Source organism: Musa acuminata, chromosome BXJ3-1 (genome assembly GCF_036884655.1).
Source record: "Musa acuminata AAA Group cultivar baxijiao chromosome BXJ3-1, Cavendish_Baxijiao_AAA, whole genome shotgun sequence".
In the NCBI taxonomy this organism is placed as follows: domain Eukaryota; kingdom Viridiplantae; phylum Streptophyta; class Magnoliopsida; order Zingiberales; family Musaceae; genus Musa; species Musa acuminata.
In genome coordinates, this window is record NC_088349.1 from 9,681,191 (window position 1) to 9,698,010 (window position 16,820).

The 16,820-nt window shown below is 45.1% G+C and overlaps 2 protein-coding genes across 9 annotated transcripts; one reads left to right on the forward strand and one right to left on the reverse strand.

Annotated features, from left to right (window-relative positions):
• Positions 1 to 248: 248 nt before the first annotated feature.
• LOC103992559 (uncharacterized) lies at positions 249 to 3,792 on the forward strand. 8 transcript variants are annotated; one of them, XR_672275.3, is made up of 6 exons: positions 249 to 1,063; positions 1,417 to 1,519; positions 2,071 to 2,279; positions 2,592 to 2,841; positions 2,933 to 3,133; positions 3,210 to 3,560. XR_672275.3 is itself a non-coding variant. In XM_065137383.1 (5 exons), the coding sequence occupies exons 1-5, from the start codon at positions 402 to 404 to the stop codon at positions 2,975 to 2,977; spliced, it is 1,269 nt and encodes a 422-aa protein (XP_064993455.1). In that variant the 5' UTR covers positions 249 to 401; the 3' UTR covers positions 2,978 to 3,560. The 8 variants fall into 8 exon arrangements, 7 of the variants coding, with proteins under 7 accessions (XP_064993455.1, XP_009410589.2, XP_009410598.2 ...); XM_065137383.1 differs by having other exon boundaries at positions 2,933 to 3,560; XM_009412314.3 differs by lacking the exon at positions 2,933 to 3,133 and having other exon boundaries at positions 3,198 to 3,560.
• A 1,033-nt stretch (positions 3,793 to 4,825) lies between these two features.
• LOC103992553 (dof zinc finger protein DOF5.6) lies at positions 4,826 to 6,506 on the reverse strand. Its single transcript, XM_009412302.3, has 2 exons — positions 6,229 to 6,506; positions 4,826 to 5,850 (listed from the first exon to the last, which is right to left on the reverse strand). The coding sequence occupies exons 1-2, from the start codon at positions 6,262 to 6,264 to the stop codon at positions 5,074 to 5,076; spliced, it is 813 nt and encodes a 270-aa protein (XP_009410577.2). The 5' UTR covers positions 6,265 to 6,506; the 3' UTR covers positions 4,826 to 5,073.
• Between the last annotated feature and the right edge of the window lie 10,314 nt (positions 6,507 to 16,820).

Sequence of the window (16,820 nt, forward strand, 5' to 3'; positions counted from 1 at the left end):
CATTGTTATTTTTCTCATTCATAATAATTAAGTCTCCAACGATATTATCATCCGCACTATCAATTTTTTATTTTATTTTATTTTTTTTATTTTTATTAATAAAATTAATGATGTTAGAATAAATAAATCTAGATATTTTATTTTTATAATTATAAAAAATTAATATAATTTTTTCAAATATAGAAAACGGTGTAATTAATCCTGAAATATATGTTATTTTTTTATCTGAGAGACAGGTAGTGACGGTACTGCTCATATCGTTGCAGCAGTCTGGAGGCTCGTTGGTTGCAGCTCTCATTTCGCTGGAGCACTAGTCAAAATAATTGGGTTAACAATCTTGCCCTTTCTTTCTTTCGGTCTGTTAGGGTTGCCCACCCACCCTTCCGCTCTCTCGCCTCAAAATGGAGGTTTCCGTTCGTTTCTTCGGATCGACCGCCGCTCTCCATCGCCAATTCCGGCTGATCACCGTCCCCTCCTTCCCTCTCCCCCTCCCAAACTCTAGATTTCCTCCGGTTGGCAGCAGCGGCTGCGGCTCGCCGACGCCGTTCGTCTTCCATCCGTGCTCTCGACTCGCACGACGATCCGCCGCCGGCCTTTGCTCCTCCCCGCCGCGATTGGCCAGTTCCTCCCTTTCTCTCCCACCTCTCCTCTCCCTCTCCCATCTCTTCGCCTCTATGTCTCCCCAAGAGGGAGCCCTCGCCTCCGATTCGGGTCTCAAGGAGGGCTTCGTCAACTGGGGTCGAGATCGGGATGTCCTGGAGGGGGGAGATTTAGGGCTTTACAACGAGAAGGGAGCGATTTGGAGGGTCGTGATGCTCGGTTGGCTGGGAGCTGAGCCGAAGCATCTCAACAAGTACGCGGGGTTGTATACCTCCAAGGGGATCGAACCGGTGAAGTTCGTCATCCCGGTGAAGGAGCTCTTGGGTTTTGATCTGGGGAGGAGGGTACAGGATAAGATTGCTCGGTTCACTACAGAGCTTGTTTCTTGGTGCTCGCAGACTGAGGAAGATGGCAGAGAGCGTTGTCTGCTCTTTCACACCTTCAGCAATACGGGTTGGCTAACGTAAATAACTGACCTACCTGACCTATTTAATCAAAATTATAGGGATAACTGGAGTAAATTTAGGATCATGAAGTCAAGCTATATGCATTGATTCCAGATCATCTTGTGTTGCACCATATAGTTAACGCATGTTATTATCAGCATTGAACAAAAAATCTGTAAAAATTACTTTAGTGAGCATATTTCTGTGGAACTCTACAAATTGTAAATAGGCCACATTTCCCGTGAGATGGTAGCAGATTCTTCCTTATTAGCTATTCCTAAATCACTGGGCATCAATGCTGCCTTATGCTGCCTTTCAATAGCCTTGTCAATGTTTTTATCGGAGGAGAAACTATTTGTTGGTTTTGCAGCTATGGTAGCATACTTGAGAACTTGCAAACAAGGCCTGATATAATTGAGAAGATCAAAGGATGTGTTATCGACTCTGGAGCTGACCCTGAGATAAGCCCTCAGGTTTGTGTACCGCTACTCTTGTGGGTTGCATTATATAATCTAATGTGAGCTTATGTTTCTGAATTTATCAAACAAGAGAGGATTGTTTAACTTGCGAGATAAGCATATTTACTTTATTAGACTCGGGTTCCACACCAGCATTCCACATTGTACTCATAACTTATCAACTTCTTTCTTTTGGTGGCATGAATAGTTAATGCTTCATTCTCGAGGTGACGGTATCTGATGATTTCAGAATAAGTTGCAGCATGAATAATATTGCATCTGTGGAAAACAAATACGCATGCAGATTGCATTAGGATTGAATTTTATGGAAGTTGTCATAAATTCAAATTTTAAGATATTGCTGATGTCTCGGCATCTTTCCTCAGTCATACTTGTGAGTTTTTTTAAATCAAAATCACTCCAGCATTTCTTGTGATCAGATCTGTTTATTTGTTTTATTGACTATATCTCATGTTTTCTGGTTGCTTACAACTAACATCCCTACTTTCTATCAACTTATTAATTATTTAGAAAATTGGAGCAGTTTATACAATGCAAATTTCCAGGTGTGGGCTGCAGGATTTTCTGCTGCTTTGCTGAAAAAGCGTAGCTCCTTGATAAGCTCTTCTGATGAAAATAATGGAGTAGCCAAACCGGATATGAAAATGAATGGAACGGGCACAAAGGACAATAGTTCCTCTTTTGCTGAAATTTTAACATTATCACTTCTAGAAAAGTTCTTCACATTGGTTCTAATGCTGCCTGACGTAAACCAGTAAGTGCTTCTTTTTCTGCATATTTGTTTTTCTTTTTTCTTTCTATCCTTGATAGGCTTCTATATATGCATTTCCTTTGAGATTGATGCTCTGACAAAAGAATGCTCTCTTTAAATTGATTATATGCTAGAAAAGAATCCTTTTGAAGTTAATTTCAGCAATAGACTAATGCTATTTTTCTATACATAAATCTAGAGATACTGAGACTGACAGAAACGAAGAATGACATCGTTGAACTGGATTGTACTGTGATAAGTTTAATTTTTTTTTCCTGGAACTGTACTATATAACAGTAAGGTATATTCTCACAGGAGGCTGAGGAAGACCATCTCCATACTGTGGAACAAACAGCCGCTCTGTCCTCAGCTCTATCTGTACAGTTCAGCTGACATGGTCATTCCAGTCAACTCAGTAGAAAACTTTATCAAGGAGCAGAAGACCTCAGGAAGAATTGTACATGCTCATGATTTCGGTTCATCCCCACATGTTGACCATCTAAGGAGCTACCCTCAAATGTATTCTGCCAAAATTACTGAGTTCATGGAAGAGTGCTGCACTGTGGTAGTCTAAACTAGTGACCCTTTGTTATCATTTTTGTTGTGGTTTACTGATGAGGATCTGAAGTAAATAGCAAAATTTATTTTTTTAACAGGTGCCACAGGTGATTTCTTTTCAAAAAAAAGAAAACTTTTATTAAGTTAAATATCTATTACATCCCATACCTTGCCTCCTCAAAGCACAGAATTGAATACAAAAAGTATGGCCAGTTAGATCTCCACACCTGATCAACTTAAAAATCCTTATCTTGTACAGCTAGGGAATGAGAACTCCTGTTACCCTGTCTACAAACATGGTTGATCTTTACAACCCAAAAAATAGTATAAAGAGTTTGTGATCTTTCAGTTACACTTGTTTAGTGTTTTTGGCAGGACACAAGGCTAGAGAGGACACTACAAGAAAGGAATTGCACATGCTTTGCAGGAGGGCATGGCCAAACTGGAAATTGAAAATGTTCTACAAATCCTCTGGATTCTATCCGTCACTCGAGTTCCTTCCTATTTTTGCTGTCTTTCTGGCCTTTGTGACAATGTTTTACAGATTAGTCATCTGAATTCACTCTTTCTTTCCTCCAAAAGAAGATAAAAAAGTTTCTTCCTATGGGGAAATTGTGTTCTTCCTTGTTTTTCATTTTGTATTAGTTGGCTCTGTTTTCTTGTGCATATGACATTACTGTATGCTTATTTGTTAAATATTCTCGCCTTTGGTGGGTTTTTTAGCTAGTGTTGCTTCATAAAATGTGATCTCTGCTCAGCTACTAATAATCGATTTATTTATTTCAGATAACAATGTGAAGAGGAACTGAGGATTGTACCTGAGCACGGTGTAAAATCAACCGGTGCAATTAATTCTACCTGACATTTGAAGTGATCATAGAACTCCTCAGTCTCTCAAACATTATTTGTTTGCGACGGTTTGGTCATGGCATCATAATAGTCAGATCGCATGTTCTTTTGACAGCAGTGTAACGACGACGTGTACGATGAGAAGTTGCATAGAATAATTGGGTAAATTATCTAATAGTTAGATCTATTCATCTTAAAAAGTTATATTAATATCTCTATAATTATAAAAATAAAATATATAGATTTATTTATCTTAATGATGTTAATTTTATCGATAAAAATATGAAAATAAAGGATAAAAGATAATTTTATGCTCGGTGGTCGTGGATGACAGCGTCGCTAGTGTCGACTCAGACATAGTTGCTTGGTCGTTAGCAATGACATCGATACAAATGCAAAGCGACATCGCTCTACATTTGCGTTGGTGTCGACGCAGATGCAGAACGGCGAAAAGGTTACTCTACGAGTGATGGTATCGAAATTGATGCGATAGCAAGGGTAGCGGTAGGAGCTCTAGTGATTTAAGCTTCGAGTTGAGGCTAAATCTGCCCAATGGGTTAACGACACCATCTATCTCCACGAGGAACACACCATTGATCTCATCATTGCTTGTCTCGTATCGTTCGAGATCTGTGTCGATGCTGATGTAGTTGTCGAGCAATAACTATGTCGACATCAACACAAATGATGGTGGTTGTCGCTCGACAACTGCGTTAGCGTCGATGTAGATGTAGAGCGATGCAGGGTGGGTGATGATGAAGTCGATGGTGCGCTCTTAGTGGAGGCAAGTGGGGTCATTGACTTGTTGGGTAGATCCCAACCTCGGCTTGAAATTGGGGTCACCGGAGCTCCCGCTGCTCCTCCCACTAGCGCGTTAGTTATAGCACCACGTCTCACCGAGCGGCATTTTCGTCGTTCTGTATTTGCGTCAGCATCCTAGCAACACTATCGTCTACCACCATCGACGCTAGCGACGTTATTGACTACCACCTAACGTTAATTTGTTTTACCTTTTAATTTTATATTTTCATTTATAAAACTGACATCATTATGTTTTACTTTTATAAATATAACAACGTTAATGTAATTTTTTAAAATATAAAAATTGAGACGGTAAAGGTAACTAACTACTGAAGACATAATTGGTTTGTTAATACTTCCGTTTGAATTTACCCCGCTGATACAAACCAACACAAACATCACTGATTTTGGAAATAAAAGTCATAAATATTAAACTTCCAACTCTCGCTAGATCATCAGCAAGAAAAGGCAGGAAAGCACATCAAATTTGTAGGACTTTCCTCCATGGTCATCTTCATCTCTGTTCAGATACCGGAGGTCACTTGGGAGGAAAGATTTAACAGACTCAAAGGAAACCCCCTGCATCCATTCATGATTCCGGCCCATGATCGGAGGCAGTCGGAGTACCCCATTGGGTGACGTCCACCATCTGGACACCACTGTTCCTGCCCAGCAAGCGCAAGAATTCCGTGTTTGTGTTCCTGATCTGTCCAAAAGGGTCCTCTATCCTCTGACAAGCCTGCATCAGTGCCGCATGGCTTCCATCCATGAACACCTCACGTGTGTTGTCATCTGACGGGAAACCCTGGGTTGCAACCCCGAGGCCTATGTCACCCTCGCTCACGAAGACGAAGCTCTGAGAGCTCCCCTGCATGGCTCCGTACTTGGTGCGCATGGGATGAAGACCGCTAGAGAAGCTCCCGAGCACTGAATCGTACTTGCATTCCGCAAAATTTAGGTTGCCTGGGATCTCAGTCAATGAGGGGAACTGTAGCGGTTGCGCTCCGTTGAAGGAGGATTGTAGATCGGTTGCGCCCGGCAAGGAGAAGGCCGGCTGACGATGTGGTTCGGCCGCCTTCTTGGGTGCCGGGCGCTTGTTCTTTCGGCAGCCGCCGCCGACCGGCACATTGCGGAGAGCTCCGCCTTTGGTCCAATACCTCCTGCACGCCTTGCAGAAGTACCTCGGCTGCGAGAGGCTGTAGTTGTTGTAGTAGCAGAACTTGGTGTGAGTCGAGTCACACCTGGGGCACTTGGCCTGTTCCTGCTGCGGCCTCAACCTTCTGTCACCGACTGGCAGCCTCGAGCATGAAAGAAGCTCCCCGGGTGTCGAGGAGAAGTCCATTCCGCCGTCCTCGCGAACGATGCTCTGCATTAAAATGCGAGAAAAGAAAGGAAACAGAAGATCGATGAGCACTGACCCGATCGTCATCGTAATGTGTGAGCTGTGGTCCTGAAAACACATTATGCGCACTGGTTTCAGTGCCAGCAGAATAAACAAAGGTTAGAGGTCATGATGTACATGAAGTCCATCGAGAGCCAAGAGTTACAGGCTCATTTGGTTTAGATGAAGCTCTTTCAGGTCTGACTTGGAAGCATTTGGAAAGACTTCGATGTTCAGGGAATGAGTAGGCTTCTCTTATTAGCAGATAACCAAAGAAAATCGATAAGATAATATTCATGACTGTAACAAGAAAAGGTGAGGACCGATGAATGCTCAGAGAAGGTTTTGTGCAATTGCTTACACCTTTAGCCAGTCAGATGAGTCCATGAAGATTTGCATCGAAGGAGTGGAGATTATAGCCAGCCTATCGCAAATGAATCAGAGAGGCTAAGATCAAGAACATCCAAGAAAAAGATGAGCTAGTAGTGATGTTGCAGCAGCAGAAGAAGAAGAGGTCTTGAGACTAGGCTGAACGAAGTATTTATATATATAGGAGGGAAGAGAGGGGAGGAAAGGAGACGAGAGATAGTGACAGGAAATGGGAAGGGCAGAGTACCACTTTGGTTGGGTCAGTGAGGTGGGAAGACGAATGTGAATAAGAAGGGGAAAAAGAGTGGCGGAACGGCAACTGAGCTCTCCTTTACTGACTTCCTCGTCGAATCCCCACCTTCATCTTGTCCGTCGTGGTGAACAAGCCGAAGCCTACCATCTCACTGACGTCGTCTGGCTTTTATTTGTCTTAGCCCCTCCCTTGTTTGCGTTCTTACTGCCCACTCGGGCTATTCCGTTTAACTAGTAGAAGTAATATTTCAAAAATAAAAAATAATTAATTTCAAGATAAGATTTATACTTATTAATACTACATTAATTAATTCGAAGATCTCACTGATAAAAGTATTTTTATCTTTCATGCAAAAGGAAAATATTCTCAGATTTATAGAGAAAGTTTATTTCCTGATGTTGTTAGATTTTTTTTCTCCTTTATATATATATATATATATATTCGAATGCTCCTGCCGCCGAGCGAGAATCCAGTCAGCAATGGGCCCGAATTGGGACCCGCCAACTGTGCTTGCGACACGATCTGCCAGCCGTCGGATGGAAGAATCCAGACGTGTCGGCGCCGTCATGTGACGGGTACGTTTGGAATATTTGGGGCTTCGCCAAAGCCGAAAGGCCACTCCACGCGAGGGACCCGTTCCTCTCCGCCACTCTGTAGCAACGGTGTGGTGGAGCCCACCTCGCTCTCTTTTTTCTCGTGTCTCTTCTTCGTCTCGTATCTTTGGTTTTTCTCTTTCCAGCTTTTTATGTTTCTTCCTATTTACTTTTCCTCGGTCCTTCGTTCTCCGCCCACAAGCAACGTATCGATTCGCACAGGCCCACACACATGGGTCCCATCAGGTGACATCGGCGTGACCTCCTGTTCTCCTCTTGGTGGCGGTACATGCGGCGGTAGGGAAGTCGCGGATAGAGGGGTTTGCCACGTGCAACGTAACTGAGGTGTCGGCAAGACGTTACTGGCCAAATGTAATCTCCCACGCGTTAAGATCTCACGTCGTCGTCGTCGTCCCCATCGCCATTTCCCGTGCTGTCTCTTCCGATCGATCATGTCGCTTTCCAATCGAGATAGCCACTCAGTCAAGAAAGCAAGAACGAAAGATTGTGTCGTGGGGGTTGGTCGTGGTCGGTTGGGACGAGGATAAGTTTGATTCGGTTTACAAAATCTAAAGAACCGAGCTTTCCGCAATCCCAATTTCCCAACCGATTACCGAAGGTGATGCGAATGTGTCGAAGAGAACACTGATTAGGTCCGCAAGCCACAATCACAAACACACCGTTTGGTGTTCTGAAGGGTCATGAAGATGACCACAAGATCATCACGACGTTTGCAAAGCTCCCTTCTCACTATGTAATCCATTCGACACTGCGTTTTTTCCTCTCCCATCCATTCAACGTTCATGTTCATCCTATTTGCTTTTATCTTTGATAAAGTTTATTAAGAAAAAATATCATTTATGTCTTGATCAATCCGATGTAATTTGAACATATGCATAGAGTTGTCTGAAATCACTCCAAGATTACTACGATATGCCTCCGAGATAACTCTAAGGTGGTTCCAAGGTAAAAGTGTTGAGCCCTCGAGGTAGATCCTAGACGACTCTAAGATGAAGGTGTTGAGCTCCCAAGGTCCCACTTGCATGAAGATCAAGGTCGGGGAGATTTCCCGACCCGATCCATCCAATGCTCAAATTTGTAATCCGAAATCCCTAAATATGAGCTCGAGCAATTCGAGAAATAAAAGAGTCCTCCCTATTTCTCTATTTAGAATGTATTTTTATATCTTGAAGTAGGGAAATAAAGTTTTTGATGTCATTTCTTGTTATAAAAAAAGATAAAGGAGTTTAAGATTGTCTTGTAATAAAAGGAGAACAGAAAGTTTGTGATTGACTTTCTAGCTTGTGTTTATCTATTTTTAATCTTTATACAAATAGGCGGATGGAGGATGACTTGGATGACATATAACAATCACATGTTAACTGACATATAACAATCACATGTCAATGACATATAACAATTTAAGTGTTTGGGGGTACGTTAGGCTTATGCCTTCATCGTAACAATTTTTTATTAGTGTCGGTTGAGTTTTCCAACTCAAATGCTTCGGGCACATTTAGCTCATGCCTCTGTCGTATTGGATTTATCTCGGCATCGGTCGGGTTTCTCGACTCACACACCTCGGGTACATTTAGTTTGTGCCTCTACCATAGCGGATTTACCTCGACGTCAGTTGGGTTTTCCAACTCACAAGTCTTGGGTACATTTGGTCTGTGCCTCCATCATAGCTGATTTATCTCAACATTAGTCAGGTTTTTCGACTCACACTCCTTAGGCGCATTTAGCCTATGCCTTCATCATAGCGGATTTATCTTAGCACAGGTTGTGTTTCCTTGACTTATGCGTATTAAGTGCATTTGGCCTTGTACTTCCATCATAGTGAATTTATCTCAGTGTGGATTTATCTTGGTGTGGGTCAAGTTTTCCTAGCTTATATGTCTTGGACGCATTTGGCCTTATACCTCAATCGAAGTGAATTTATCTTGGCACATTTCGAGTTTTCCTAACTTATGTGTCTTTGGCGTATTTGGCCTTACGCTTCCGTCATAGCTGATTTATCTTAGTGCAGGTTGGGTTTATTTGACTCACGTATCTCGAGCGCATATGGTCTTGTACTTTTGCCATAGTGGATTTATCTTAGTGCGAATCAGGTTTTGTCGACATAGGTGTCTCGAGTGCATTTGACCTTTCTCCTATGTTGTAGCAGATTTATTTTTAGCATGGGTGGGTTTTCTTGACTCACGTCTCGAGCGTATTTGGCCTTATGCTTTTACCATAACAAATTTAACTTGGCATGGGTCAGGTTTTATCAACTTATGCATCTTCAGTTCATTTAGCCTTACACATTCATTATAGCAAATTTATATTGAAGCGGGTCAGGTTTTCTCGACTTATGCGTCTTGAGCATATTTGACCTTGCTTCTCTACTATAACGGATTTATCTTGGCATAAGTCAAATTTTCTTGACTCACACATCTCGGGTGCATTTGACCTTGTGCCTCTACCATAGTAAATTCATCTTGGCACAAGTTAGGTTTTTTTTACTCAAGCGTCTCGAGCGAATTTGGCCTTGCGCCTCCATTGTAGCAGATTTCAAATCTCTTCTCAATTGTGGCATATCTTGGGTCTTTTTGCTATGGCAAGCTTTAAATCTTCTCTTCGTTATAGTGGATTCATGTCCCTTCTTCGTCATAGCAGATTTTGGGTCTTCTCGTAATGGAGGGCTTTAAATCTTCTTCTACTATGATGAATTTCATATCCCTTCTCTATCTAGCAAATCTTAGGTCTTCCCATCATGGCAGGCTTCAAATCTTCTTTTTGTTATGATGGATTTCATATCCCTTCTTTGTTATAGTGAATATCAAGTCTTCTCGTTATGGCTTGCTTCAAATCTTCCTTCTGCCATGGTAGGTTTTATGTCTCTTCTCTATTGTAGTGGATCTCGGGTCTTTCCACGATGACGGGCTCCAAATCTTATTTTTGTCGTGGTAGATTTCATGTCCCTTCTCCACTGTAGTGGATCTCAAGTCTTCCGGTCATGACATGTTTCAAATCTTCTTTCCATTATGGCAGGTTTCAAATATTCTTTTTGCCGTGATGAGTTTCATGTCCCTTCTCCATCGTAGCGGATCTCGAGTCTTCTCATTGTTGTGGGCTTCAAATCTTCTTTCCGTCATGATGGGTTTCATATCCCTCCTTTACTATAACGAATCTAGGCTCTTCCTGCCATGACGAGCTTCAAATTTTCTCTCAACTATGGATGATCTCGATTTAGATTGACACATGGTGATGCTCTTCGTTGGAGACGTCACGGTGGATCTCATTGCCTATGATGATCTTGGCAATAGACCGAAGGTCAAGCTGGTCGATGGGTGCTTATACTCGGCTCTTCTTCTTCAAGGTAGACAACGATCACGACAACCAAAACTCCACAGAGAACATGAAGGTCTCTTCCACGGTGAGCATGGGGTATAAGAGGTTGTCATGTATGTCATAAGTGAAGATCAACTCAAGGAGCCAACTCTCAAGTTTCTTATCATTGAGGGTGATGGGACCTTATAAGCTTTCCCACACGATATGGGTTGCAAGGGCATCAATTAGGGTGGGCTTGCCAGAGCCATTCAACCCTAGCACTGTGAAGATCTCCCCTTCTCCTACCTCATCAAAGATAAAATTCAACAACATCTCGATCTTAGAGATTGCCTCTGACGACATAAGGCTAGCGAGGGGGGGGCAATGGCAAAGTCGTTCTTGGGTAAGAGATAACTTCTGATCTTTCTTCACCTTGTACGGGAGATGGAGGCAAGGACGAAGGGGACAAAAGCAAAAGGCTAAGTAATCGCCAACGTCACCTCTAGGGCCGAAGTCATGAAGCTTGAGAATGTGGTGCTTCAGGGAGACATAGCCATAGCTCTTAGCAACATCACCATTGTGAGTGTCGCTGATGCACTTGAACATCTTACTATGGGTAGACTTATCGTCATTGTCACCTCTGGAGTCCTAGTTGGCATTAGCTCAGGAGTTGTTGGATGAACAACTAGCGATGATGATGGACTTGCTATCACCACCACCTCCAAAGTCCTAGTTGGTATTAGCTTGGGGGCTATGGTAGCCAAGCAGGCCATCACAATCGATGCCCTCGGCCAGCCACTGAGGTGGATCGTGGATTAAACAAAGATAACTTATCCATGAACCAAGGTATGTTATCGCTTCAGTATCCCTTTCTATCTTGTTGGAGTCTCCTTTTGGGCTACTTGGGGCAAAAGCATAATAACAATTTGCATCATGCCCATCAGCGTTTGCACTTGTAGGGTGAGGTTTAGGAATATCTCAGCAGGAACGAGCAGGTGGCTCAGGTTGGTCTTGTTTTCTTCGTCGAGGTGACCTTGGGGTTAGAACTAATGGTGGTCGCTCCTGCCGTGACCTCTTTCGCATCTTCTCGCACTTGAGATTATTATCTTGACAACTATGTATTGGTTGGCCCTCTAGAGGATCTTGGGTATAGTTATCAACGACCTCTTCACCAATGACCAAAAAATGCGAGAAGGCCTATGCCCCATCATGAAGGTTTGAATCACGAGTGATGGATGAGTATCTTGTATGTCTCGAATTTTGTTGGTGAACTAGGCGACGAAATTGGAGAGTGTCTCGTCCTCCCGTTGCCTAAATCCAAGCAACATTACTATCGATAACTTCGGGTGTACATTCTCGAGGAAGTAGAATTCAAACTTCTTTAGAAGCTGAACGAATGAGCCGACCAAGAGTGGCTTCAAACGAGAGTGCTACTCTCACGTCAAGGCTCTTAGTGTAGGTAAGAACGCATGGCAATCAGAGCGTCTGAGGTGTTATAGAGAGACATCTAGATGTAGAAGGCAGCAATGTGTTCAACCGAATTGATACATCATCAAAGGCTTCCAATAATGAGAGGCAAAAGTTGGTCGAGATTGATTCCTCTTAAATGTTTTGGGTGAATAGAGATTGACCTGAAGTAGGATCGACCGGATTCTCCCCCTTTGGATGTTGAAACACTCATCGCATCTCATCTAGGTATTGGTCAATTTGCCGTAGTTGGACATTTAGGGAGTCATATATTGAATCCATCAATTGGGTCTTAAATTGGGCCAAAGCAGAGCAATGGTGCGATGGTGCATTGAACTCCACTGTTAGGGAGTGGGGCGTTTCTTTGGCTAGCAATTTCGTGGACCTCGAGCGATCCTAAGATGCTAGCATCGCATTGGTTTGGAGATTATGATGGGTGCTAGTGTTAGTGGCAGTCGAGGCATCGTCCATGGCTAAAGATGGCGACACCATTTGTTGGGTTAGCTGAGGCAGGAGTAGGACAACAACTTGCAACATGCTTGTAAGTGTTTGCACCTGATTGGCAAGGTTCAAGAACATATCGATAAGAATGAGCATGTGGCTCGAGTTTATTCCTAAGGGTGGAGGGTCTAGGTCATTGAACAAATGCCAGTGCCTCATCGGCGTTTGTGCCAAGATGGACACATCGACATATGGGAAGAATGAGTATTGCTCTCTAGAGTAAAAGTGTTATGAGTTAGAGGCGAGGCCTCATCGCTGGAGCATTCGTTGAGAGTGTTGATAGGCAAACATTCCTGCGACATTGGCCCTTCTTCTAACGCTAAACTTTAGGAAAAAATGTCACTGATATCTTAGTTAGCTCAATGTGGTCCGGACTCGTATGCGTAGGATCATCCAAAGTGTCTTTGGATGGGCTTTGAGGTGAAGGTGTCAAGCTCCCAATGTGACTTCGAGATAGATCCAAGGTGGCTTCAAGGTAGAAGTGTCGAACTCCCAAAATAGATTCGAGATGGAGGTGTCAAGCTCTCGAGGTGGCTCCAAGGTGGAGGTATCAAGCTCCTAAAATGGTTTCGAGGTGGAAGTATTATGCTCCTGAGGTACCACCTACACAAAGACTAAGGTTAGGAGAGGTTTCCTGACCCGATCCCTCTAACACTTAAGTTAGTAATTTAATATCCATAAATGTAAGCTAAATAGTTCGAGAAAGAAAAGAGTCCTTCGTATTTTCCTATTTAGGATGCATTTTTATATTTTGAAGTAGAGGAAGAAAGTTTGTGATATTCTTTCTTGTTATAAAGGAAGATAAGAGAGTTTAATTTTTTTTCCATTTATCATAAAAGGAGAGAAGTAATTTTGTGATTGCCTTCCTTACCATAACGAAGGAGATGGAAGTTTGTTTTTATAAAGAATGATTTGGATGATATATGACAACCTTGTGTCAGTTGATGATAGATTCCTAAAAGAGAAAATACCAAACACTATCAACTCACCATGACACCCAAGCAATGATGTGGGTAGAGGAACTCCCGCCTTCCCTCTACAATCACTAGCAGGAGAGCGATCCATTGATCCTTGCCCGTCTCGATCCTCGAAAAAGACCGGCAAGGTCCATTTCTTATTTTTTGCCTAATATAAGCAAACTAGCACCTCCAGCTTCAGCTTTGGGAAGGCCCACACGCACGATAACAAGGAGCATTAAAGTCCCGACAATGTGATTCGACTTCACCAACTCCTCTTTTTGGACGAATGTCATAAAGGACCATCCTCAACTTATCTCAAACAGGCTCGAAACTCTGATGAACCATGCTACCATGATCGTCCTTCCCTAATGCCACTCATCAGGGGGCATGCTATCAACTACCATCATTAATAAGCCCCCAAGCGACCTAAGGGGCACCCTAACCCATTGCTGGCCTTATGCCATCGGCCACCCAAGTATAAAAGTCATCCCCTGAAGTCAGACAAAGGCAAGTGGGCTTCATCTAAACTCTTCAAAGCTCTACTAAACCCACTTCACTTCTTTACTCACTTAATCATCGAAGGTGTTGAGTCGGGACATCCTCCGACGTTGATCGCTTGTGCAGAGTCCTCCTTGACAAGACCAAGGTGCATCTTGGGACGACACTTAACCCTCTTCAAGAAATAAGCCGCACCTCGAGATGACCTTGGACCAGCCACCGTAAACTAGCAACGCCTCGAGAGTCCATCTGTCACCTCAGCTTCCCGCTCGGATCATTCTCTTGTGACCTACATGATCTTCTTGGATGGGTCTATGCCTTCAGGATAGAATCAGATTATGCTAACTCTCCGATTAACAATACTCAGGCAATAACAATTCCCTATCAAAGTTAATAACATCGATGAAAGTACGTGACACATTCAGATTCCCGGATGGGTACCGTGATTGGTTTGTTTTCGGCCCATTAGGCCATGAGATCGTCTCAAAGCCCAACACTTGTTGCGCAGCCCAACGACGTGCACGTGCAAAATCCACTAAGGAAATATATGCGTTTGTCGTGTAATTTAAGCCCGTTCGCTCTGCTCGTCAACTCCCAAAAACATGGAGCAAATGAGCATTCGCATGCATGATGGCTTCAGGCTTTGGTTTATGGTGAAGAGCAGAAGAGAGAGAGGCCCGACCAAGTGTCGGAAATATGAAGGGGAAGAAAGTAACGGTTGCTCAACCATCCGGGTAAAACGCAATGGCTTGCGGGCGACAAAATTCTCCAAAATTAGAAAGCCTGGGAGCAATATATAAGAGAAAAATTGGAAGCGTGAATCAATGAGCTCCTGCAACAACAATAGCATCCACAACCTCTTCGTCTCCTGCTAAGTAGCTTGAACAACATACAGAGGGCCAGAATGAGGAAGCCTGACTCCCCAATCCTTCTCTTCCTCCTCCTCCTCGCCTTCCTATTGGCTTCCATCTTTGCTGTTGATGCCCACGACGTCGTCTGCAAGTGCCAGAGAGTTCGCGGCCACCATCGAACCTCCCACTCCGGCCAAAACAGCAAGCATAAGGGTGGTCAGTTGGACGGCAGAACCAGCAGCGACAATTCCGCTGTCCAGTCCCATAACAGTGCCGGAACTGGGAACCAATCCTCCTCTTCTTCCTCATCCTCCTCTACCGGCGCCGGCAGCCAAACCTCCTCTTCACCGCCGCCGTCGTCATCGGCCTCATCATCCTCATCCGATGTCACTGTGTCTCACGACAGTACCGGAGCCGGCAGCCAAACCTCCTCTTCATCGCCGCCGTCGTCATCCTCATCATCCTCATCCGATGTCACTGTTGCTCACAAGAGTACCGGAGCCGGCAGCCAAACCTCCTCTTCATTGCCGCCGTCGTCATCGTCCTCATCATCCTCATCCGATGTCACTGTGTCTCACAACAGTACCGGAGCCGGCAGCCAAACCTCCTCTTCATCGCCGCCGTCGTCATCATCCTCATCCGATATCACTGTGCCTCGCGACAGTACCGGAGCGGGCAGCCAAACCTCGTCTTCATCGCCGTCGTCGTCGTCTTCATCGCCGCCGCCGCCGTCGTCGTCGTCCTCATCATCCTCATCCGATGTCACTGTGTCTCACAACAGTACCGGCGCCGGCAGCCAAACCTCCTCTTCGCCGTCGTCATCATCCTCATCCGATATCACTGTGCCTCACGACAGTACCGGAGCCGGCAGCCAAACCTCGTCTTCATCGCCGCCGCCGCCGTCGTCTTCATTGCCGCCGTCGTCGTCGTCCTCATCATCCTCATCCGATGTCACTGTGCCTCACGACAGTACTGGACCCGGCAGCCAAACCTCCTCTTCATCGCCGCCGTCGTCATCATCCTCATCCGATATCACTGTGCCTCACGACAGTACCGGAGCCGGCAGCCAAACCTCGTCTTCATCGCCGTCGTCGTCGTCTTCATCGCCGCCGCCGCCGTCGTCTTCATTGCCGCCGTCGTCGTCGTCCTCATCATCCTCATCCGATGTCACTGTGTCTCACGACAGTACCGGAGCCGGCAGCCAAACCTCCTCTTCATCGCCGTCGTCGTCGTCTTCATCGCCGCCGTCGTCGTCGTCGTCGTCGTCATCCTCATCCGATGTCACTGTGCCTCACAACAGTACCGGAGCCGGCAGCCAAACCTCATATTCATCGCCGCCGTCGTCGTCGTCCTCGTCATCCTCATCCGATGTCACTGTGTCTCACAACAGTCCCGGAGCCGGCAGCCAAATCTCCTCTTCATCGCCGCCGTCGTCGTCGTCCTCGTCATCCTCATCCGATGTCACTGTGTCCCAAAACAGTACCGGAGCCGGCAGCCAAACCTCCTCCTCATCGCCGCCATCGTCGTCGGCCTCATCATCCTCATCCGATGTCACTGTGTCACACAACAGTACCGGAGCCGGCAGCCAAACCTCCTCCTCATCGCCGCCATCATCGTCGGTCTCATCATCCTCATCCGATGTCACCGTGTCACACAACAGTACCGGACCCAGCAGCCAAACCTCCTCTTCATCGCCGCCGTCGTTATCGTCCTCATCATCCCCATCCGATGTCACTGTTGCTCACAACAGTACCGGAGCCGGCAGCCAAACCTCCTCTTCATCGCCGCCGTCGTCCTCGTCCTCGTCATCCTTCTCCGATGTCACTGTGTCTCACAACAGTACCGGAGACAGCAGCCAAACCTCCTCTTCATCGCCGCCGTCGTCATCGGCCTCATCCGATGTCACTGTGTCTCACAACAGTACCGGAGCCGGCAGCCAAACCTCGTCTTCATCGCCGCCGCTGTCGTCGGCCTCATCATCCTCATCCGATGTCACTGTGTCTCACAACAGTACCGGAGCCGGCAGCCAAACCTCCTCTTCATCGCCGCCATCGTCGTCGTCCTCGTCATCCTCATCCGATGTCACTGTGTCCCAAAACAGTACCGGAGCCGGCAGCCAAACCTCCTCCTCATCGCCGCCATCGTCGTCGGC

Coding starts and splice junctions, on each gene's coding strand:
- LOC103992559 (XM_009412314.3), top strand. CDS start 402: ATGGAGGTTTCCGTTCGTTTCTTCGGATCGACCGCCGCTCTCCATCGC. Junction 1,064..1,416: donor AGCAATACGGGTTGGCTAAC/GTAAATAACTGA, acceptor TTGGTTTTGCAG/CTATGGTAGCATACTTGAGA. Junction 1,520..2,070: donor ACCCTGAGATAAGCCCTCAG/GTTTGTGTACCG, acceptor GCAAATTTCCAG/GTGTGGGCTGCAGGATTTTC.
- LOC103992553 (XM_009412302.3), bottom strand. CDS start 6,264: ATGCAAATCTTCATGGACTCATCTGACTGGCTAAAG. Junction 5,851..6,228: donor ACTCATCTGACTGGCTAAAG/GTGTAAGCAATT, acceptor ATTTTAATGCAG/AGCATCGTTCGCGAGGACGG.